Source organism: Castor canadensis, chromosome 6 (genome assembly GCF_047511655.1).
Source record: "Castor canadensis chromosome 6, mCasCan1.hap1v2, whole genome shotgun sequence".
NCBI classification, from domain to species: Eukaryota; Metazoa; Chordata; class Mammalia; order Rodentia; family Castoridae; genus Castor; species Castor canadensis.
Window position 1 is genome coordinate 82,548,601 of NC_133391.1, and position 25,786 is coordinate 82,574,386.

Genomic DNA, 25,786 nt, shown 5'->3' on the forward strand with positions numbered 1-25,786 from the left:
AGTTACTTGAGTCTCAATTTCCTCACCTATGAAACAAACTTGTATGATGAATCTGATAACTTTGTAGGTGTCAAGATTAAGTGATGTACAGAAAGCCAAAGCTTGTTCCACAGAAAGTGCCTAAATAATTCATAGTGGTGATGGCTGTGATTACTTATTACTGAGGTTGTTACTGGTAGGTATTTGTCATAAGTGTTCCAATTATATATTCCTCCTGGTAGGTATTTGTCATAAGTGTTCCAATTATATATTCCTCCTGAGAGTCTATCTACTTTCATTTTTTTAGTTCAGCAGAGCAAATGACCCATTGAGTGGGTAACTGGAAGGTATGAATGTTGTGAATAGGTAGTAACAAGGCTCTTCCATAGTCATATTCAACTACAGTAAGAAGGCATTTCTGGAATCTGCAGGATCTAAAACCATTTGTCTTGAGTGTGGCTAAGTTTCTGTAACAGCCATTTCACAGGCAAAAGTAAGGAAGATAATTGAAAGTTAGATACTTGGCTCTGTATCCTTTCCTATCCTCAAGGAAACATTTCAAATGATAAATTACACAGATGGTCAGAACCTATAGTGTATTCAACACATTCTTCATAGACATTTAAGCATTTCAAGGTTAAATTTTAAGATGTAGAAGCCAAGGCTATAAATGCAAAGTGTATTTGTGAAAAACAATACTTTTCAATGTGGATTTTTCCCCTGTATCTCTTATGTCAAGTTTTATGATGTTAGATGTCTTTTCCAAAGTGTAGGGAACTATACCATATCTGTTTATTTAGATTTTAGAAGCCCTTATATTCCATGCAAAGTACTTTCCTGCAGAGTTGTGCTGACATTATTGTTTTTGAAAATAATGTGACTTAACAGTTTCTCGAATTATTGAATATGTTTGGAGTCTAATTGTATTTTAGGAACCATGCAAGTTCTAAGATATTTCTAGCACTCAAAATGCTGGGATTCTAAACAAGTTTTGGTAAGTAATTAGATTCACGTCAATGCATTTGTATTGTACTTATTCCATGCTAAAGGAGCATACAGAGGGTGTGGATGGTAGAGAAAGGATGACAGATAGAAATGAATAGATCATCATGCCTAATCTGCAGATAACCTCACCTGTAGGAGACAGGCCTGTGTACAGTTAACCAAAATATAATGTGGTGAGTGTTACACTCTGAATGACACAAAATGCCATGGAAGCTCAGAGGAGAAAGTGAATTTGTTAAAATTCTAAAGTTATGTCTCTGAGGAGGAGAAAAAGACAAAAGTAAAAACATGTATGCACTTAGCTTCAGAATGTCTTACAGGTCAGGGAGGAAGGCATAGGACTCTAGACTGAGGGTAGCTCCTTCCAGGCCAAGAAATCACTCAATTATACACAACTTCAATTCTGCATTTTAGTACTTTTAATTTAAAGATTTTACTTTGCATTTTCAACCTTTTGTTATTGTATCAAGCTTCCTCAGTTATGCATCCCTTAGTAGAGTCTTATATTTATGTCAAACTGGTTGTTTGTAAATGACTTGTTCAACATAAAGCTTGTTTCAATGTCAAAACAAATGAGACCTTTGAACACAAAAAGCAGATGCTTCTGAAAGAGCTTTCCTATTCCCTTTCATGCTTTTCCAAAAGTGAAGAGAAAGATATTTCTCTTTGCTTTTGTATTTTAGAACATTTTTGTGAATCTGTTGTTTTTCTTCTTTACCTATAGTTAATTTAAAAGGAGGGGTTGATTCAACTCCAATATCTGCCAATTGATAAGTCAAACTCTCCAGCCCCTAGCAATTTTCTCAGTTGGGATTTGGCTGCATAGAGGAGTCATTTGCCCCTCCAAATGACTATGAGGAATTTCTTCCTGAGTAGTAATTTGGAGCAAACTCTGTCTTCTCTAGTCAACAGCTCTCTGAGAGGGTATTCTGTTGATCTTGCTGCTTAGCCTGGCCTACAATTGCTGTGACATTCCAGGTTCTCTTATCTTCCCTTTTGTGTTCATAAGATTTGATGTCCAAGTTTAGTTACAGTGGAAAACAAAGGAGTCAGAGTTGGCACTCAGAGAAAGCTGATCATGTTGTTCCTCTGTCTATACTTAGGACCTATCTTCACTTTGTTTAATGGTAATTCTTTTTAAGAGTTTGGAGATTTTTGATGAATATTTTGTGTACCAATAAACACTGAGACTTTGAAAATTTGGGGGTGTATTTTCATTGAACATGATAAAGAAAATCTGAGAAAAGAAAACAAAGTACCAATATGTAGATTCTTTTCTAACGTGGAAACGCTAACACCTCCATTTTGCATTCTACTACTGAACCTAGGAAATGGGGTTATTATTTAATAATAATAAAATTAGACTTCTATTGTCCATGGAATATTATAATATTACTTGAAATCTCTGAAATTACCAGAAATAAAATACAGTCTCTTTGCAAAAAGTTGATTTTTCAGCCCCATGCCTGAATTAGCCATTTCCAAAGTAAAACCATTTTTTTATGGGTTAAGGACATCAAAAATAGTAGATACATATCATTCCATATAATCCAAAATTGGGCTTCATTTCCTTAAGACAAGGAATACTTCAGCTTTTTGACAAACAACTATTGCCAGAGAATGGAAAGATAAATTTCATGGCTTATCCCCATCCTCCAATAAATAATCAATGAAAGAACAACTTAAAAACAGTTAACTAGAGTTTAACCTTAGTTACCTTTTACCATCCTTGGAAAAAAACACACATACAATGAGAAGATCACTGTTCACCTTCAAACAAGACTGTGATATTTCTCACATAATAATTCTTTCTTCAAAGAGGCTCATTGTCAAAGGAATCATCCAGCTGTGAGCCCTTCCTTTGTGGCCTGCAGCAGGTAGACAGAGGTGGCTGCACACAAACTATAAATATATATATATATATGTATATATATATATATATATATATATATATATATATATAAAGAAGAGTCTCTGAAGCAACCCATCGAGTGTGTGTGTGTGTGACAGAATTCTTTGCCCAGGATTTCAGCTTTTAGAGCATTCATTGTCAGAGAGCAGAATACACATAAGTTAAAAACAGTGTCAGAGGATAAACAATACACAGAATTATCAATCAGGGCAAAGTCTTTCCTTTTTGAAAGTTACTGTTGGGCTGAGGGTGTAGTTCAGTGGTAGAGTGCTTGCCTTGTATGTGTTAGGCCCTGGGGTTCAATTCCTGCCACCACAAAGAAAAAAAAGGACCCTGTGATAATATCCTTTCTTGTACGGGCTGTACATACTTGCTTGGAATGAGAAGTTTTAAGATGTAATTAACATGTATAACCTTAAAAGATTTTTCTTATAGCTTGATTCTCTTTCTTTTTCTGTTTATTCTCATTAATCTTTGTAGATCTATAGAAATAGAAATAACTCACGCTTTTCTTGATCTCAAAAAGACATGATGCAGAACACTGTGCACTACTGCTAAATTGTTTCCTTTTCTTTCATGCTGTTACTATTAACTACGCAGTATTTCCCTTACTTGAGGGATAACCTCTTACTTGAGGTTATTCAGTCCTCCCATCCCAAAGTTGATAATTCTGTGTGTCTCATTCCCTAATCAACTAAAACCTAACAGAATAGCTGAGAACAACTTCCCAGAGACCATAATTCAAGGTCATCAAACAAGATCAGCTCATATCTATTCAGTAACCTCGTGTTCATGATATTTTAATGAGTTTTTACAATCCTGAGGTTTTCTTTCTAAGAAAGATAAGTTAGATGTTATTTTATTATCCTCTTTTTATTTTTAAGTCCTTCCAAGCAGAAGAAAAAAAAAAGAGCATAAAAAGAAAAAAGAAATAAACAAAAATGGAAGACAAAGAGCTCACTGAGGAACTATGAGACTGGAGAGAAAAGAATGGGATAAAGTCTTAGATAAGAAGTGGATAGAGAGGTGAAAAAAAGGGACTTGCAGTATTAAGAGTTAATAAAGGTGAGAAAGTTTGATGAGAGGCTCTAATTTATCCCCTAATTCTGGTCATCTGCATGTTCCCTGATCTAGATTATTTTTATTATCTCTAAGTCTTTACATATATAACATTCATAAATATTGACAGTGAAGATCCAAGGGGAATTCTGGGCTTGGCTGGTTAGTACAATTTATCCACAGATTTAAAATATATGTGCTTTTGTTTTTAGGGGGGTGTTTTTCATCTCTAGACTGGACACTTTAAAATCCTCTTAACTGGCCTCATTGGTCTTGGTCTTCATGCTGGCTTCAGGGTGATGATCTGCCTGCAAAAGTCCCTTTAGGCCTCTTATTGACAGATCACATGCAGCCCTTTAGCAGGTCAGCAAAGCCCATCAGGACAGGCTCCCTGCCTTTCCCTCAAGCCCAGCTCTCACCATATATACTTTGCTTTCTAGAAAGACCAGTTTTACTCTATTACATTCCTTAAAAACTTGTAGGAAGAAAGGCGTATTCCTGGAATTTGTTTTCTTTCCCATTGGCTTCCTAATAAACAACAATTTCTCAATTCAATTATAATTTCCTCAGGCAAGATTTGTCTAACTCTCCTTAGACATATCAATAGCTTTTTCCTTCTTGGATACTTTTTGGGTTAGTTGGTGCTCTGATGCCCCCTTGGAGCCATATGTTTGTGTGTCTGTCTGTCCCATGCACTGACAAGCTTCCTAATCTCCCTATCTCTAGGTCAAGAACTGAGTCTGGCACAGGTCAGGGAATCAATAATGGCTGAACTGAACTGATGACATCATCCAACATTTATACAACCTGGAAACAAAAAAGTTATTTAGAATGTAATCATCAACATAATAGTTTGTGGAAAATAATTGAAAAATAGACATATGCTTCAGAACTTATCATGAATCTCCTGGGAATTAAGAGAGAGAAGGTCACAGAGACAGAACTTAATAAGCTTTGAAATCTTTATCGCCATTGCTGAAAATGATGTGTAGAAACACTTATGAGAAAGACTCTACTCCCCCCAACGCAGGAATTAGTTTAAATCTCCACTTTCCCAATATTGACCTTTAATTTCAGAATGTAGATTATTTTTCTGCTCCAAATTTTCTTTCTGATAAAATATCTATGCTTTGATTTAGCCTCTAATATACTTGTTATGTTTATAATCCAAAATATTAGAACACTAATAGAAATGTTTGTTATTTCTTTTCTGGTAATTATGATCTCACAATTCTTAGTAAAAATATATAAAATTATCATTATAGTGTTTCAATGCTTTTAGCCTTGCATTAATTAGAATATACCCTCCAAAGGTTAGTGTACAAATATGAGCAACAAGAGAAAAAAAACTTCCCAGAAAAATGCAAATAACATAGGAAATGACAGATTTGAAACAAAAACATTCTACATTTTCTGTTTTAGCCTCCCATTGCTTATCTGATCTCTCAGAATGTTTTCATTGACACTTAAGTGGAACTAAGCAGGAATGATTTCCACAGAAACAGTGTCCCAATGAGCTTAGTTTTAATAGCCTTAAACCTCAATGTCCTCTCATACTTAATCCTAATTTAGTAGTGTGTGCTTTGTGTTTGATACTCAGTGAAACTCAATTTTTGGAAATTTGTGGGACCAGAATCTTTTTATCTATGAGTATGCCCTTTATGTGATGATTAGATGTGTGGAAAATTATACCACAACATTATTATTTGGGTATATTCAATAAGGAGTTCTTGATCTTATTGTTTCAAGCAACAGGATATACAAGTTGAAGTGGCAGAAATAATCGATGAACGATAACTTCTATAAATGCTAAGTTGGAAAAATTCCATTGAGGAGGATCTTTTTTCTTTTCCTATGCCTTCTTCAACACAAATTGTGCTTCTGTTCATTATTATGAGAGAGTGAGAGCAATTCCCAGCATTATCTTTAGACTCAACTACACCAGCGAGAAGAGAAACAGCCTTTCATCCTCAGGTATCCTTCGCTTCTTGGGAAACTTTTTCTGGCACTCATAAGAGTCTGCCTTTCAGAATTCATTGAGTAGGATCAGGCCATATGCCCTTGCTCTTGCTACAGGGGAGATTGGGGAAAGTTCTGGCATTTTTCCATCTTTCTAAAAGAGCTCCCTAAACAAAGAGTAAGAGGTTGAATTGTGTAATGCTCACAATATGTGTAAATGGTATTGAGCACAGTACGAAGTCCTAAATACAGACAATGCTTTATTTTAGTGTTGTCTCTCTTGTTTTGACTTCATATTCTCTGAAGACTATGAACATTTTTAAAGACACTATGAATAGAAGCAGAAACTGAGAATTTTTTTGTTTTTTAATAGCTTCCTAAATAATTTATTAAGTTACTGTCTCTCTTATTTTTATTTATTTATTTATTTATTTGTGATAATGGGGCTTGAACTCAGGGCCTACACCTTGAGCCACTCCACCAGTCCTTTTTTTGTGTTGGGTTTTTTCAAGATAGGGTCGCATGAACTATTTGCCTGGGCTGGCCTCGAACCTTGATCCTCCTGATCTCTACCTCCTGAGTAGCTAGGATTATAGGCATGAGTCACCACTGGTGCCCAGCATTGTGTCTCATTTTTAAGCACATCCTTCTGTGGATGACTTGAATTTTAAGCCACTGTTTTCCTTCTCTTGCCAGCTCCATTTGGCTTTGCCATAAGAAGGCACAGGGTGAAAGTAGTAGGCTGGAGGAGACTGCAGGGAATTGATCCTTCCTGAGTCTGTTTTTCTTTTATTATTCATATGTGCATACAAGGCTTGGGTCATTTCTCCCCCCTGCCCCCACCCCCTCCCTTACCACCCACTCCACCCCCTCCCTCTCGCCCCCACCCCCTCAATACCCAGCAGAAACTATTTTGCCCTTATTTCTAATTTTGTTGTAGAGAGAGTATAAGCTATAATAGGAAGGAACAAGGGTTTTTGCTGGTTGAGATAAGGATAGCCAATCAGGGAGTTGACTCACATTAATTTCCTGTGTGTGTATGTTACCTTCTAGGTTAATTCTTTTTTATCTCACCTTTTCTCTAGTTCCTGGTCCCCTTTTCCTATTGGCCTCAGTTGCTTTTAAGGTATCTGCTTTAGTTTCTCTGCGTTAAGGGCAACAAATGCTAGCTAATTTTTTAGGTGTCTTACCTATCCTCACCCCTCCCTTGTGTGCTCTCGCTTTTATCATGTGCTCAAAGTCCAATCCCATTGTTGTGTTTGCCCTTGATCTAATGTCCACATATGAGGGAGAACATACGATTTTTGGTCTTTTGGGCCAGGCTAACCTCACTCAGAATGATGTTCTCCAATTCCATCCATTTACCAGCAAATGATAACATTTCGTTCTTCTTCATGGCTGCATAAAATTCCATTGTGTATAGATACCACATTTTCTTAATCCATTCGTCAGTGGTGGGTCATCTTGGCTATTTCCATAACTTGGCTATTTGTGAATAGTGCCACAATAAACATGGGTGTGCAGGTGCCTCTGGAGTAACGTGTGTCACAGTCTTTTGGGTATATCCCCAAGAGTGGTATTGCTGGATCAAATGGTAGATCAATGTCTAGCTTTTTAAGTAGCCTCCAAGTTTTTTTCCAGAGTGGTTGTACTACTTTACATTCCCACCAGCAGTGTAAGAGGGTTCCTTTTCCCCCTCATCCTCGCCAACACCTGTTGTTGGTGGTGTTCTAGCAGGGGTGAGGTGGAATCTTAGCATGGTTTTAATTTGCATTTCCTTTATTGCTAGAGATGGTGAGCATTTTTTCATGTGTTTTTTGGCCATTTGAATTTCTTCTTTTGAGAAAGTTCTGTTTAGTTCACTTGCCCATTTCTTTATTGGTTCATTAGTTTTGGGAGAATTTAGTTTTTTAAGTTCCCTGTATATTCTGGTTATCAGTCCTTTGTCTGATGTATAGCTGGCAAATATTTTCTCCCACTCTGTGGGTGTTCTCTTCAGTTTAGAGACCATTTCTTTTGATGAACAGAAGCTTTTTAGCTTTATGAGGTCCCATTTATCTATGCTATCTCTTAGTTGCTGTGCTGCTGGGGTTTCGTTGAGAAAGTTCTTACCTATACCTACTAACTCCAGAGTATTTCCTACTCTTTCCTGTATCAACTTTAGAGTTTGGGGTCTGATATTAAGATCCTTGATCCATTTTAAGTTAATATTGGTATAGGGTGATATACATGGATCTAGTTTCAGTTTTTTGCAGACTGCTAACCAGTTTTCCCAGCAGTTTTTGTTGAAGAGGCTGCTATTTCTCCATCGTATATTTTTAGCTCCTTTGTCAAAGACAAGTTGGTTATAGTTGTGTCGCTTCATATCTGGGTCCTCTATTCTGTTCCACTGGTCTTCATGTCTGTTTTTGTGCCAGTACCATGCTGTTTTTATTGTTATTGCTTTGTAATATAGTTTGAAGTCAGGTATTGTGATACCTCCTGCATTGTTCTTTTGACTGAGTATTGCCTTGGCTATTCGTGGCCTCTTGTGTTTCCATATAAATTTAACGGTAGATTTTTCAATCTCTTTAATGAATGTCATTGGAATTTTGATGGGAATTGCATTAAACATGTAGATTACTTTTGGGAGTATCAACATTTTTACTATGTTGATTCTACCAATCCATGAGCATGGGAGATCTCTCAACTTTCTATAGTCTTCTTCAATCTCTTTCTTCAGTAATGTATAGTTTTCCTTGTAGAGGTCTTTCACATCTTTTGTTAGGTTTACACCTAGGTATTTGATTTTGTTTGAGGCTATTGTAAATGGAATTGTTTTCATACATCCTTTTTCAGTTTGCTCATTGTTAGTGTATAGAAATGCTAATGATTTTTCTATGTTGATTTTATATCCTGCTACCTTGCTATAGCTATTGATGATGTCTAGAAGCTTCTGAGTAGAGTTTTTTGGGTCTTTAAGGTATAGGATCATGTCGTCTGCAAATAGGGATATTTTGACAGTTTCTTTACCTATTTGTATTCCTTTTATTCCTTCTTCTTGCCTAATTGCTCTGGCTAGGAATTCCAGTACTATGTTGAATAGGAGTGGAGATAGTGGGCATCCTTGTCTGGTTCCTGATTTTAGAGGGAATGGTTTCAGTTTTTCTCCATTAAGTATAATGCTGGCTGTAGGTTTGTCATATATAGCTTTTATAATGTTGCGGTACTTTCTTTCTATTCCTAGTTTTCTTACAGCTTTGATCATGAAATGATGTTGGATCTTATCAAAGGCTTTTTCTGCATCTATTGAGATGATCAAGTGGTTTTTGTCTTTGTTTCTGTTAATGTGGTTTATTACATTTATTGATATTCGTATGTTGAACCACCCCTGCATCCCTGGGATGAAGCCTACTTGGTCATGGTGAATGATCTTTTTGATGTGTTGTTGAATTCGGTTTGCCATTATTTTGTTGAGGATTTTTGCGTCAATGTTCATTAAGGAGATTGGCCTATAGTTCTCCTTTTTGGAGGTATCTTTGCCTGGTTTTGGGATAAGTGTAATACTGGCTTCATAAAATGTATTAGGCAGTTTTCCTTCCCTTTCTATTTCGTGGAACACTTTAAGGAGGGTTGGTATCAGTTCTTCTTTAAAGGTCTGATAGAATTCAGCAGAGAATCCATCAGGTCCTGAACTTTTCTTTTTGGGGAGACTCTTGATTGCTGCTTCCTGAGTCTGTTTTTCTGCTTGTTATTCTTAACTTTGTGACCCTGCAGTGGCAGGTCATCTGGTGGCAGTGTTGGTTCTAGTCTGTAGCTTTTCCAATGCTCTTAGGGTCAGTCCGGTGCTCCTCCTCAGTGACACCAGCACTAGCTGGCTGAAGCTCTGTCCTCAGAGAGCTGAGTTCCAGCTTTGTGGATTATTCCTGAGCTCAGAGATACCTCACCATAGGTCTGCAGAGCACCACCATCCATCTTCAGAGAACCGATAACTGCAACCACTTCATTTGTCTCCCCGCCCTCGGAGTGCTGTTTTCTGATATTGCTATCTCCACAATTCCTTAAATTTATAGAGCCCCCTTCACCTTTCTAGTTCTTTACTATATGGTCATCAATTCTTTATTAACTTATTTTCTAATAAGATATTCTGTTGTTTATTTGGACTGGAGAAATAGATTAAAACAATTTTTTTAAACAATAGGAACTTCTGCTATTGAATCTTTTTCTGCATTGTTATATTGTTTTCATTGCCTTTTTATCTTGATGCTCAAATATTGTTTTGTTTTCTGTGATGCTAAAGGTTTCAACCCTTCTGTTTGCAATTCTTTGCCACCTTCATCACAGTGTTTAACACAATTCTAACCAAACACGCCGTGCTGGGATAGCAGAGAAATTTAAGAGTCCCTCACTCATTTCCATGTAGTTGTAACAAATTCAATATTATCTCCCTATACACAGGTTTTTCCAGGCTCTGAAGTCATGCCTTTAGACCGAGACACTGTGTGGCAAGTAAGTTCAGTTGGTTAGAGCATGGTGCTAATAAACTGAGATAGATAAAAGAGAATTGTTGCTAGAAAACGAGAAGGAAAGCTGCACCAGGTGTGGAAAAATGGGAGATGGTGACATTTTGGAAACCGAGGCACAGCAGGCTACTAATGATGAAAAGGAAAGAACTGGAGGTGATAGCAGCAATGAGCATGAGCAATGTTACCAGAGACAGATATTCCCTAGTTATCGCTACAAGTCAGTGGCAAAGGGGCCTTTATGGTTGACCTTGTGCTAGGACAAGATGACTCTTCCAGAATGTCCACACTGACCTGGACCATTTGACTAGGAACACGTGGAATTCATTTCAAGAAGAAAGACTTAAGGGTCTGCCCTCCAATTTAAATCCAAAAAACGTCTTTCAAATTCACTTGAACAGCTTTCACAAATGCTACTAAAGGCCAAAAAAGTAAAAGTAGCAAAGTTACAGACAAAGAAATGCTATAAAATATATAGGGAAAGGGATGGATGTGGAGGGAAGGAAGAATTGAAAGAAATGTTACAGAAGGGATATAACTACACCTGTAATGTATTTTCCCTAGATGTTTCAATCTTTAAGTTTTTTGCTTCTGTGCTTTCAACAACTTAGACAGAGTCTTTATAGCTGTGTGGTCTGGAGGAAATGTGAGATGTGTTCTTGACTATTTGAGTTTTGAACTCAGGGCTTTGTACTTTCTAGGTAGATAGTCTACCACTTGAGCACATCTCAGCCCCTTTTCTTCTGATTATTTTGAAGATAGGGTCTTGCCTTTTGCCCTGGGTGGGCCTGGACTTAGATCATCCTATTTTAGGTTTCCAGCCATCTCTGGGTTGACAGGCATGTACCACCATGCCCAGCCGATAAAGATAGGGTCTTGCAAACTTTTTTGCCCAGTCTGGCTTGGAACTGCTAATCTCCCACCTCAGCCTTCCGCATAGTTTGGGATGACAGATGTTGCCACCACACCCAGCTATTGGTTATGATGGGATCTCACAAACGTCTTGTCTAACTTCAAATTGCATTCCTCCAGATCTCAGCCTCCCAAGTATAGCTAGGCTACAGACAGGCGCCACTGGCCCCTGGCCCCTTTTTTCTTAAATGGTATAAGTCCAATAGGTACAAAATTTCATTTCTTTCATTGACAATTCCATTGTTCATTGACTAAGTGAGAACAGAATTTCCTCTGTCAGCTTCCTCTGGCCTTACCAAATTGATGTAAACTCATTGTGATAAACCAAAACAATTAAGAACTTATCTAAATGGATGGAGGCAAACAGAAAGAACATACAAAGGAATGCAGAGTTAGAATGACAGGAAAGGAACAGAATGATAACGATGGAGCCAAAAACTAATTCCATGCATGGAAGCAAGTTGTATCACTTTCTGTCAAATGAAATGAGTAGATGTATGATAATAAAGATGGTCAAGACATGTATCAACATCTAGAAATATAAAATATACAATGCTGGCTGTTTGGAGTGTTTCATCAACTTGCATTTACTTGTTCAGTAAATATTAATTGAACATCCACTACCATTAGACACTCTTTTAGACACTGGGAATAGAAGAGCAACACACAAAATTTCTACTTTTTAGGGCATTATGATAAATATTAAACACAAATAATGTATAATTTCAGATAATTTTAAGTGCAAAAAGACAATTACAAATGGTAATGGAATTGAGGGTAGCTTGAAAAGGAAGTGGTGGGCAGTATTTTAGGTACAGTGGTCAGGACAGTCACTCTAAGGAGGTGATTCTTCAGCAGTAAGTAAGAAACTGAGCCATAAAAAATGTGATGAAAGAGCTGGGTGCCAGTGGCTCACGCCTGTAATCCTAGCTACTCAGGAGGCAGAGATCAGAAGGATCTCAATTTGAAGTCAGCCAGGGCAAATAGTTTGAGAGACCCTATTTCGAAAAACCCTTCACAAAAAATAGGGCTGGTGGAGTGGCTCAAGGTGAAGGCCTTGAGTTCAAACCCCAGTACCGGAAAAAAAAAAATGTGATGAAAGAATGAATGTTCCAAGCACAAAACAAACAAGCCCTCTCCCCCACGGGAATTAACTTAGATACCTCAGGGTTAGAAAAAAAGAACAGTGTGTCTCAAGCAGTAAAAACTGTGAAAACCATGCAGTAACATGGGGATGGTGGAAAGGAGCCTAAAAACATAGGATATTCCACGGTATGTTAAGGAATTTTGCTTTCATTCTAACTTTCAATGGGATGCCATTGGTGGTATAAACACAGGAATAGAAGATTGGCTGATGATTTCAATGGCAGTTCTGGGTGAGGTGAGGGAAATGGACATTAAGTAGTAGAAGCAGGCTGCCTACTTAAAAAGTTCACAGCAGTATGAGTGTGAGATGATGGAGACCCAAACTAGGACTTAGTGAAAGTGAAGAAAGTGGTAAAATTCATCTTGTAATTTAGCAGGACATATTGATGGGATTATTTGGAAGTGAGGTAATCACATCGAGGGTGAACACTAGAATTTTAGTGAATAATTGTGCATAGTACTATCACTTACCAAAAGGAAAACAAGTTGGGGGAGCATTGTAAGGGACAAAGACAATCTTTACACGTTATGCATCTACTGTAAAACTGATGCTTTGAAGGACAGAGATGGGAAATGTGGAAATGTGAGGAATGAATAAAGTTGACCATAGAAAATGTTGTTCTTGTGTGACAAACAGGTAGGGCTCCTGCCAAAAGTAAAATCTTATTCAAAGTGAAATCATGCTTTTGTGGCAAGCAACATTGTCATTCAAAACTGTCTCTAGGATGCAGTAGAAATTCAGGAATGAAGAGGAATATGAAGAAACCTAGCAGAACAGATAGTGATAAAAGGTGGGCCTCTGGGTGTGTCACTTGGTGCCTGAGAACAACCCCACCCTCCCTACACCTATGTCCCCAATCCTAGGCTGGCCATATTTATATTCCACACTTGTTTCCCTGTCCACAGGTGATTGGTCTAGGGAAGGACACCTGACTCAGTTGAGTCAAATGTAGCTTCTGTCTTGAAATTTGGAATTAACATCAAGTGGCATTTGTTTCATTTTTGAAGAATTACTCAGACTTAGGTTTTTACTGTAAGATGTTAATGTTGACCACATGTTACTTTCTGAGTCTGAGACGTAAAGAAAGTTGGTTGGAAGAGAGATGAGAAAAAAGCAGAATGGGTGAAGGAAAGACAGGACTGCTGTCTGGCTGCTTGGCTGGGTTTGTTCACATGCCTTTGTATCCTTTGTAAACCCATCCTGACTACTTGCACTGAGATGGAAACTAGAAGCACTCAGAATTACTTTGAAGACTGTCTCATTTTGCAATAGTGTCTTATCAGTGGAAGAACATAAGAAGAGGGTGGTGGTGACCTTAGAGACACATCTATTTCCTTATCACATTCTCTCCCCACTGTCTCATGTGGTACAAGAACACAATGTACTATTGTCCCTGGAGGTTGGGTAGGGGGTCAGTCTGTCTGATGGACAACAGAATATGATAGAACCAGAAACACAGAAGTACATGAATCTAGTTGGGTAATACAGTGTGCTATCCTGTTACAACTATGAATACATACTAAATTGTCAGCACACTTCCTTTTTAAACCTTTTTTATTGGTATAATATTCATACAAAAAAGCACACAAAAGTGTACTGAATTTCCACAAATTGAAGTTATCTGTGCAATCAGATAATGTATTTGAATAGACTTACATCTAATAAATCTTTAAATGAATGCAGTGAGTCTGAAGTTGCTTCTCCTCTTTTGAGCACTGATATGATTTCCATATATTATGTCACTTAATCTTTCCCACAACCCTGTTAGGTTCAATGTTTTCTGTTTTCCAAGAGGGAATTAAGGCTCAAAGATGTTTAGTGATGTGTCCATGGCTGAATATCTAAATTAAAGCCAGATCATTTGAATCTGAAAGTACTCTTAATTGCTGCCTGCCTAATTTAAACAAAGTGATGTGGGTCATTTGTAAGCATTTACTTGAATAGACGTACTATGGTGTATAATAAGAAGAAAGGAAGTTTTAAAATGGGGATTTAAGGAAGGAATAAAATTGCTATTATTGAACTAAGAAGTGTCAAAATATAAATAGTAATTGCGAGAGAGGATTCTGGACATATGCTTCAAAGTAGGAATTGAAAAAAAAGGCGTACCTTTCTAAAAGGCAAACCAGAAACAGTCACAGCAAGATAAGGAGTAGGATTAGGTTTGTGGACACTTGAAGGAAGATCCAACATAAGTTAGGCCAACTATGAGGAAAGAATGGAATGAAAGCGTTGAAAACCATTTCCAAGCTTGTAAGCCTAGGAAACTAGGGTGATTAAAAAATAGGGAATAAGGTGACTATTTTGGGTCCAGTAAGAAAGCAAATTTGACATTCCATATTTATATAATCAAGACATATGTTGCAAACTTAGAGTAAAATTTATATTGTCTTCTCCAGTGTTTTTTATTCTCATTTTAAACTTTTTATTCCACCATAACAAAAGACCAGTCAAACACTTTTAAGGGAAGAAGTAATTTGAAAAGTCTGGGCTATCAAGCCAGTTGAACTTGGTAATGACAGTTCAGTAAAGGAATTAGACCATAAACTGACTATTCCTAGTAACCTGTGTAAAGATTTCACAATCTTTTATTTTTTTTCCTTTTTCATCATTGGTAGACAAGTGAGATAGATATCACGGTCCTTCCTCTCTTGCTCCCTATCCTTTTCTCCCTCTCCTCTTCTTTGTCCCTTCTCTCTTTCCTCCTCTTCTTGTTTTTCTTGTGGGTAAAATTAGTAGGACATGTGCTTTTGTCACTGACTGATTTATCAAGGTATTGAATAATAATTCTATAATTAAATAACTAATTCTGAATAGTAACATATATCTCAGTTCTAGGCATATTTTATAGATTTGTCTTTTTAACTAATTCTGATAAACCTCCTTCCTTAAACCCTGCTCTGTTTGTTCAGAGAATAATTTGTTTGGACTTTATGGTCAGTAAACAAATTACCAAGGTATCCCAGCATATGTTAGACCCCATTAAATATATGTGAAAGCTTTAACCCATGTAATCTTTTTTGTCTAGGCAGATATTACCTGAAATCCAAATAAGGTTCTCAAAATTATATGTCCATAAATCTGTGTGCATTTATTTCCACCATCAATTTATAAAATTTGCATTCTAGTATTAAATTTTGATTTGTATTTCTTCCTTGTAAAAATTAAAACTGACACATTTTTTTCCTTCTAATTCACTCATTTCTTGTCTTAAAAGAAAACTCAATAATCCCTAATGGTCAGGGCCTCTATTTACCTCATTCATCCTTTCTCCACTTCCCCACAAAATTACAAAAGAACAAAAACAATAAAGAAGCAAACTCAAGAAATGGGAAAGAAAGAGATAAGGAACAACTAAAAACACGGGGGTCTGTGTGGTCTCACAGCAATGCAGTGGACGGCATTTTAACACGCACAGGAAATCAATGTGAGTCAACGCCCTGTATAGCTCTCCTTATCTCAACCAGCAAAAACCCTTGTTCCTTCCTATTACTGCTTATACTCTCTCTACAACAAAATTAGAGATAAGGGCAAAATAGTTTCTGCTGGGTATTGAGGGGTGGGGGGGAGAGGGAGGGGGTGGAGTGGGTGGTAAGGGAGGGGGTGGGGGCAGGGGGGAGAAATGAACCAAGCCTTGTATGTACATATGAATAATAAAAGAAAAAATGTGGCATGGCTTGAGGGACTGCGTCTTTCAGAGTTTGAGTGATTAATAGAAAATGTGAATTTATTAAGCATATGTCCTAGTAAATATTTCATGCAGTTTTGCTTTAAATGTTACCGCATTCCCTTAATTATGAGCGTAGAGGAAGAGATGACTGTTGTTACTTCTTACTTACAGCCACTGCCTCCAGGATTTGTTTAACAGCATTTGCAGCATCCCGCTCGCTATAATATCCTTTTTCCACAATCCTAAAAAAAATATGAAATGCTTCTCAGACACATACATTTAGTTGAGTGGATGTTAAAAGGAGTTAATTAAATTAATGTCAAAGAAGATACACCTAAACAATTGCAACAGGTTATCATAACACCAGGGGAAAGATTTTCATGAATTGCATTCTAAAAATCTTTGACTTAGGAAAATGAAAGACAGTTATTTGCCTTGGCTTCAACTGTCCATACTATTTGAAGAGAAAAAAAATTCCTTCTTATTGAAACTTTATGTTGTGAATTATTTTAAACATATGCCAAGTAGATGTTATACAATGAAACACCCGATGTAATTGTCACACAATTATCAATTCATGGCCAATCTTCTTTTACCTAAGTGTCAAATCACTTCCCCCCTCTTTTATTATTCTAAAGCAAATACTAGATAATCAAATAATTTCATTCCTGAATATTTAGGGAGGTATCAATAAAAGATAAGAGATCTTTTAAAATCATAGACATAATCACAGTATCATACTTATAAATTAAAATAATTCCTTACTATTAGGCAGGGTTTCAAATTTCCAAGTGTCTTGGACATGTTAAATTTTCTGTTTGTTTGAATTAATATCCACATAATGTCCATAAAAATTGGCTACTTATTTTTCAGAAAGTATCTTCATTTGGTTTTTGGTTTCCTTTAAATGTAGCAGGAAGCTGTAATTTCTCAAAGTAGCTGGTATTAAGAATTTAATTTAAAGTTTATAAAATGTTTCCAAGCTAGGGGATAGATGATTAAGAAAAGAAGAACAGAATAAATATGCCAAAATCAAAATCTATATTACAAGAAAAACTTTTGGTGATTGTTATTACTATCATTTTGGCAGTACTGGAGTTTGAATTCACGGCCTGTGACTGCTAGGCAGGTGCTCTACCTCTTAAGCCATGCCCCCAGCCCTTTTTGCCTTAGGCATTTTTCTGACTGGGTCTTGCATTTATGCCCAGGTTAGCTTGGACCATGGTCCTCCTATTTATGCTTCTGTGTAGCTGGGGTGACAGGCACACACCACTCTGCCTATCTTTTATTGGTTGAGATGGAGGTCTTGAGAACATTTTTCCTAGTCTGGCCTTGAGCTACGATTCTCCTAATTTCCACCTCCTGAGAAGCTAGGATTACAGACATGAGCCACTATACATGGCTTATTATTTGGTTTTAAAAAATTATCTTCACATTATATTTTCTTAAAAGACTGCAATTTTTTGCAACTCATGATTAGGTTAGGAGTCTGCTTACTAAAACTTTGATTGAAATAATTTCTTGAACTTATTTTCTGAACATTTATTTAAACAAGTATGAGAAAAGGAGAAAAGAAGGACTATGGTGATGGAGTTGGTTGAGTAGTTTACTGCCATTACACTATTCTCTGCATTTTGCAAAAAATACAGATTTCATCAACCAGCATGAATGTAATTGCTATTTCCTTTGTTCACTGCACCTGAAAATTTAGGAACTTGTCTTTCTCTAGTTTTGTTAAAGGATGAAAATTGTTACAAAACTGATGAAAAAGGGTGACTGATAGTTAATTTTCTCTACAACCAGAAGAGGATAAAAATAATTTATTTCATGGCCTGCAAAAAAAAGGGAAAGAATAAACAATGTAGATTTTCCCCATAGTGTCATACCCAGGCTATAGCTTCACCACAACTGCTTTGTGGTACTCCTCCAGCAAACCCTATTTGTGTCGTAGTCTGTGCAAATGGCACTTCTTGGGGTTAAACAGAGTCAGCTTGCAGAACCATGCACCATTACCCCTGGTTGTCTATTAAATATAGAGTTCTTATGGCATCAGCACCCTTTGGAGATGCAGTGATCACTCACTAGAATTTTCTCTTTATGTTTTGGTTTATCACAAAGTCTCAAGTTTTGGCCTAGATGTGATGTTTGCGTATATTCATTTGGATCTAATTTAGAGTTAACTATCTGCTATGAATTAAATGTGTAATCTGAAACTTTATATGTTCAAAACTAATCACCAGTGCTCCCATCACTAACGACATTAGTTATTAGGAGATGGAACCTTCAGAAGGCTATTAGGTCACAAGGGTGGGCCCTCATGAGTGGAATTAGTGCCCTTATAAAAGAGGTTTTAGAGTGCCACCTTTCTCTTGCACTGTGTGGAAACATGGTTATGAAAGTACCATCTGTAAATCAGAAGGCTGCCTCTCACCAGATGCCAAATCAGCTGACACCATGATCCTGGACTTCTCAGCCTCAGGATTCTCAGAAATAAATTTCTATTGTTTATAACATTCCCAGTATGTCGCAGCCTTAAAGGACTAAAGAAGTGCCCTGTGTTTCAAAATAGGTACTGTGTGAATGTCTACAGTTGGCTAGAAAGAGGGATGAATTTCCTTGGGAGCTATTCCCAAGTACAAAGGAGAGAAGAGAAGTAGGTAAATGAAGAATGGTTAATGGAAATTTCACTGATTTCTCCTAATTGGTAAAGTAGGTCATCTAAATAATGGAGAAGATGCATTCCATCTGATATATCCACTCATTCATTTATTCAATAAATATTATGGGGTGAATATTACATTCTGGGTACTCAGTAGCGAATAAGACATCACCTCTACACTCATGTGGTCTCTTCTGGCATAAGTAAAGAGAACAATCGACATAGTTTGATAAATGCTGTGATAGAGACATTAGGCTATAGGCTGAGAGTGCTGAGAAAAAGCAGTAATCTATTCTGGAGGCCTTATAGAATGGGGGAAGGATTTCAGAGATACTCAGCTCAGACCTAAAAAGTGTGTAGAAATTTCCCAGTTGTGGGAAGGGTGGGACAAGGAAAGGGATGGGGGAGGGACAGGAACGTGGGACCAGGCAGGAGAGAGAATGCTCTAAAAAAAGGAAACAAGACTACAGTGAGAGAGCGTGAGGATGGGGTGGCAATGTTCATCAAAATTTCCAACTATCTAATGTGAGCCAAGGACTTGCTGGATAAAAAAGAAGGTTTCACCTTAGCCCAGGTGAAACCACAGATAGTAAAGAAAAGGAATTTTTTTTTTAAAGGAAGTTGTAGGGTTTGTCCAGTTCAGGATTTATTAATTCTGTAGTGAGAAGCAACATCTCTGGAGCGGGTATGTGAGGCAAAGACACAAAATATATGTGCCTTATCCACTTCATCTCAGTGGGAACTCCTCACACGCTATTTTGGGCTACCATCCCCTTTCAAGTGCTTCTCTTCCAGGCTGCTTCTGCTAAGAAGAGTATTTCTTTTCCAGATGATTCTTAATCAAAGTGCCACAGGATTAGGTTTCTGGAATTCAGACATTTAATTTTAAATATTTTATAAGTTGAGCTAACCACCCAGGTCACTTGAGGCTGACTTGGAGCGATCAATAGCAGTGAAATTTTCAAGCTGCTAACAGGTTTATAACTTAAAATGATGATAGTAAGTGAAGATATTAGTAACCAAGCAAAGAAAAATGGTGTTCTGCAATCTTTTTCTGTCCATTTTGGTCACATGACTAACATAGGTAGAGAGCAATGCCTCCTGCAGGACACTGTGATTTTATTCTCAGCCTTCTCACCCATTTGGTGCTTGGATCACTCAGAGCCTAGCCTTGCTCAGAAAAGGCGATCAACAAATATTTGTGGCATCAGTATTAACTGCCAGAAGAATGGCTGACGGAAAATTTTCAGACTGTGGATATTGAACAATTCCTTTGCCTATGTGCCTTATATGGGAGAGGAAAGCACTGGACTTGGAAGTGATGCCCATTCCAAGTATCTTGAGCATGCCCCTCCCCCCTCCAGGAAGAACAGCCATATCAATGCATTTCAAAGGAGAATGCAGAAAGCAGAAGACTTAGCTAGCTGGAGGAATAAGTTCAGAGTTACATAGTTTTAGATATTAGTTGTATACTTTAGATATTACTATAATATGAATCTTTTTTCTCTTTTAAAGAAAATTAAAGTGATTTAAATTGAGGAAAATAGAAGAATATTTGTTTCATGAAGTAAAACAATAACAATTTCTTTATGCAATTTAGCTTGCACTTTTAAAAGTTGACAATGATATTAAACTATGGCTAGACAGTCAAGGGTTTGTAGCTTTGTACAAAATGATATACTAGTGACTTTGATTTTTTTAGGAGCAATAAAAGTATTCAATCACTTTTTAAAGCTATTAGAATGGGGGTTAGTTTTGGTTGGTATTTTTGGTTTTTATATGTAAACACAGTTATTGGTATATTTTTCTTCAAATTGCATAAACTTATTTCATCTTTATGCTTTGTAAAATAATAAGAAAGCAGTTAAGATACCACCAGAATCTTCAGATCATTTTTCCAAAGGTCCAAGGTCATGTAAATTTTTTATGCCACACAATTTTACACCTTTTCATTTGTTGGCTGGGCTAGATGGCTCAAAGCTAAAACAAAACATCTGGGATCCCCATTGCAACGCTAACCCAAAGACTGCCCTAGGACCCCAGTTCCAATAGATGCAATAGATATCTGCAGACCCAGGAAGGAAACACAAGGACAGCACTCCTTCCAAGGCTTCTTGATGTAATCCTCTGCATGAGCAGCCTCTCTTCTTCCAACACCATGCCTTTTGTTCCCACTGCTTGCAGTGCTGCTCCACGCTTGCCTCTTCCCCCAGTAGGTCTGTTTTCCTTCTCATCATTTTAAAATTGTAGGATTAGAAAATGTGGGTAATGACTATTTCTCTCCAAGGATCTGCTTTAATGCATGACTCTTGTGCATTTGCGTCTGTCACACGAATTGCCTCAAATTGAATTGAGCCTATCTCCATCCAGGCAGTTAACGCAGGCACTGCAGCTGAAAAGCGCTCATCTGATCATGTCCTGAGGCCCTCAGACTCCCTGGCACGCAGATGAGGAGGCCTACTGTTCTTTCCACCAATCACAGCTTTTCCTGAAATAGCTGTGTTATTAGATGATGTGAAATAGATGTTGGTCTGGTAAAAATGTGTACAGAGGCTCCGATGTCAGAAGGTGAAAGATCCAAATAATATGTGTTTCAGGAGCCAAATCTTAATGGCTATCAGTATGCCATTATCCTGTTGCATATAAAGCTGTATTAGAATGAATTCTGCGCTGCCTTGTATAAATCCACCATCCCTTTAGAAGCTTCATTTACTGATTTTTCTCATTTCATCAATGGCATCTTTGTTTGTTTTGATGCTTTCGCTAAGAAATCTTCTATAAGGCATTAAATTCATATATTAAAAAATAGTTTCACAAGTACTATTAGCAGTTGTTATATTTGAGTGCTAGGGAGGTAGTGGTGGTGGGGTGGGGAGGGGACTGTAGATTGATGTGGGTTCTGGCTAGGGAGATTCAGCCCAGGAGAAGGAGAGACCAACTTAAATTGCAGACCTGGGAATGGGCCCAAGGGATTCTTAGTCCAATTCTCTTATACTATAAATGAAAAGTCTGACCCAAAGACTTTATATAAGTCGCTAGGGAGCACACTGTTTACTCAACCATTGGTTTGACAAATATCTAGCAACTGCTTGCATTCTGCCTAGCACTGTATTTGAAATGGAAACTAAGTAACTCATATTTTAACCCTGTCAGAGTTGTATGCTTGCTGATATCACTTTGCCCTGGAAGGTCCTTCCCTCTACCCTAGTCTTGGTAATTTCTAGTTACTCATGTAAGATTTAGCTCAAAATAGTCTACTCCCTAAAGCTGTTTCAGGCATAAATAACTCCTTTGTCTTGTACCCCATGCACTGTCTATATCTTAAATAGAGCACATGAGTTCTTAGAGACAAATTTGGAGCCAAGTTCTAGCAAACGTGAAGTAGCTTACTAGATGTCTTTTGTGTATTGCTATTTTTATCTTTATTTTCATTTTAGTCTCTAGCCATTACTTATCTTTTAATCTTTTGATATTGTGACCACGTTATAAGCCCAACACACTTTTTTGTTTTGTTTTTAGAAAAGTGATGGCAGTACTAAAAATGTTAGAGCTCCTATCACTGTTTCCTTTCCCCTTTTCCAGAGTATGAGCTCCTTGAGGGTGGAGACAATTTACAAGGAAAAAAATTAGCACAAAGGGAATAAAGCTGGTAGTGAAGATAGAATGGAGGAGGAGTGAAGTCAGAGAGTAAGTAGTTTTGTCATGTTTAAAAAACCATGTTGACTCGAACTGAAAGTAGTGAATAGCTTTTTGGGCTGACCTTATCAAAATGTGGTTTAAACACAGAAGGGAGTGAACCTAACACTAGTTAGGATTCTGTTGCAAAGGGAAAGGGAATGGGAAGCCCGTTGGGCAGAAGCAATGGGGAAGGGGTGAAGGAATGAATGTGAGCGCTGATCACAAGAAGAATTTGGGGGAAGAGGCAGAAGTGAAATGAAGAGAGAGAAGCCAACGCTGCTTACTTAGTTTAATCGGTGAGTCAGTACACAGAGGTTGGGCGGGAAAGCAAGATTGAGAACTGAGGGAAAGATGTTAAATTCACTTGAGGACACTGATTTAGAGGTGACAATGAAGCTTTCTGGCAAAAATGCCTTTTTATTAGACTATTGATAACACAGTTTTCATCTTTGCTGAGATTGTGGTCACCAATGTATGATTGAGTATTGAACTCACCTACGGAGAATGTAGGAAGATATTTACGGGAAACGTAGATACTTAAGAGGTGAAGGGAAGAGGAACTCAGAAAGAGATCAAGAAGGAAATAACTAACTGAAAAATCCAAGGGAAACAAATGCTGTCAAAAACTGCAAGCAAGAGTTGGAGGGGTGTGGCCAATGATTCAAAATGTCACAGATGAGATTCTTCATCCACATAGCTCAGCCTCAGCAGACACGCAGTGCTCCTCAAATGTCTTTGCTCGTGCCCTTCTCCGTTCACATTCCCCCTTTCACATTTCATCACTTCCTTTTTTAAGTGCCCTAATCCATTCTCACCCAGCCATTATTAGAAGATACATTTCCTGTCTCTAACAATACCGGAAAAATAGAAGCTATCAAGTCTGGACTATCTGAACACATTATACTCCAACACACTCCCATTCCTAGCCCCAGGAAGCCACTACTTTGCTTTGTCGCCATAGGTTTGCCCCTTCTGGAGCTTCCACATAAATGGAGTAATACCATATATAGTTGTTTTGTGTTTAGCTTTTTTTTTTAACTAAACATAGTGCTTTTGAGGCTCATCCATATTGTAGTGCACTTCAAAAGAAGTCTTTTTCTAAAACACTGAATGGTATTCCATTGTACATTTTGTTCATTCTCCAGCTGGTGGCATTAGAGTTATTTCTCCTCTTGTAACATGCCCTGCTTTATGTGCAGGCATACACCTAGCCCTGCTGTGCTGTCCCAAGAATGTGAAGGACACAATGGGATATTATTCAGGCATAAAGAAGAATGAAATTATGTCATCTGCAGGAAAATGGGCAGAACTGGAAATCATCATATTAAGTGAAATGAGCCAGAGTGAGGAAGACAAGTAGTATATGTCCTCTCTCATATGAGAAATCTAGACCTTAAAAAAATCCAAAAACACTGACATCAGTATAAAATGGGGGGAGTGCTGTTTTGGAGTGGGAACTTATGGGAAGGCAGAGGGCAAAAGAAGGGAATAATGGGGGTGTGAATATGATCAAAGTACTTCATATGCATGAATGAAAACAATGACAAAATCCATTAAAAGTTGCTTAATAAAGGAGGCAAGGGGGTAAGAAATGGTAATGGAGGGGGTAAATTTGATCAAAGTTCATTATATGCCTGTATGAAAAAAATCACAATGAAACCCCTTCTACAATTAATATACACTGATACAAAAAGAAAAAAAAGGGAAGGGGCACTGTGACCCAAACTTGCTGATACCATTAGTATTTATTGGGCTGTGAGAACTAAAGTCCTTTGTTTCTGACCCAGGAGGCTCAGATCTTCTCTGCCAGCATTCATAAAAGAGTTACAGACTAATTTACTAGTTTATAACTAAGGTAGAATTATATTGCAGTCCTATCAGTGATTCTTCCAACTTTGCTTTGACTTATCTAGGTTCTTTGATTTTTCTGCATCTTGTTGCTTTCTTTCTGCTTTTGAGAAAGAGAACATTTTCCCATCCTAAACAAATCCCTTTGACTATAGATCTCATTCCTTTGTGTGTTCTCAGAGATGTTCCAAGTATAAGTCCTTCTCAGCTATGCCTCTCTTGCTTCTTATGGGCTCCTTCCCACTAGAAAATGACTATGCTCCCAGAGTTACAGCTTAAAACAGTAAGTCTCTACTTATCTCATGCCTCCTTCAGCAGCCTAACATCTGTTCTTTCTTTCATGGCCAAGCTTCTAGAAAAAGTAGCCTATACATCCAGTCTGAATCAAAGTATATGTTTTCTTCACGTAAAGCCAGATAAAACCTTATAAAAAGATATATTTAAAATATCTAGGTTGAAAAACTTATATACATATGAATCTTCAAAGATTGGGAAAATAGGGGAGAGAGGGAGGGGGTGGAGTGGGTGGTAAGGGAGGGGGTGGTGGCAGGGGGGAGAAATGACCCAAGCCTTGTATGCACATATGAATAATAAAACAATAAAAAAAAAGATTGGGAAAATACTCTTGATTTAATTAGAAGACTAAAGATACTGCTAAATTAAGTTTGATAAAATACAATCATTTTCTGAAAAAAAAAACCTTGAAAATTTACTTTTAAAGGAAAGAACTTCAAACTTTGTCCACTTAAAAAGTTTGGAGAAAATGACGTTGAGGTCTTAAAGGGTGTTAAGATTGAGAAGGATTGAAAGAAACTTTGGGAGACTTTTCTCCCCATGATGACATAATTATGTAGGTTTATGTATACCTATATATATCTATGATTTTTCCTGGACACAGAAAGCACCGATTTGATTCCAAAATCGCTAATCATTTAGATTCTACAAGAAACAGTACAGTCTACTTGGATTTTTAATATGATCAATTTTTTTATCAGCATCAGAGAATAGATCTTTTGCTAATAAAATGGATCTAGCTTGACTATCATGGAGTAACATGGTTATCTCTCCATCAATTGATCTATTAGTTTATTCATTAGGTAATATTAGAGCCATTCTTAGACCAGAAATGAATTCTTCTCATCACAATTAAATAAATTTGAGTTTGACATATATACACAAAAAAAAGAGACCATATTATGATTTTTTTTTAACTCTCAAGGGAAAAAATAATACATTGGATAATTATGCAGGGGTATATTTTCAGCTTGATACAATTTAAAGATAACTACAGGGTTAAGTAGCTATAGAAGCCGAGTTCATCTCAGCTACATCAATGATGTGAACAACAGTATTCAGGAAAAAAATGCCTATCTTCTAAAGCTACTAACAGTACCTACAGTGTTGAGTGCATTACTGGCTATTTGCCATTTTTCAAATGTCTTCTTTAAATCTAGCT

The 25,786-nt window shown here is 37.2% G+C and overlaps 1 protein-coding gene across 3 annotated transcripts in view; it reads right to left on the reverse strand.

Moving 5' to 3' along the window:
* The window catches only part of Camk4 (calcium/calmodulin dependent protein kinase IV), a 225,262-nt gene that overhangs the window by 57,826 nt on the left and 141,650 nt on the right, over window positions 1–25,786 (reverse strand). For all 3 annotated transcript variants that reach the window (XM_074076969.1, XM_020178863.2, XM_074076970.1), the window contains one exon: window positions 16,315–16,387. In XM_074076969.1, the coding sequence (XP_073933070.1) occupies window positions 16,315–16,387 (73 nt within the window). The remainder of the gene's footprint in view (window positions 1–16,314; window positions 16,388–25,786) is intronic.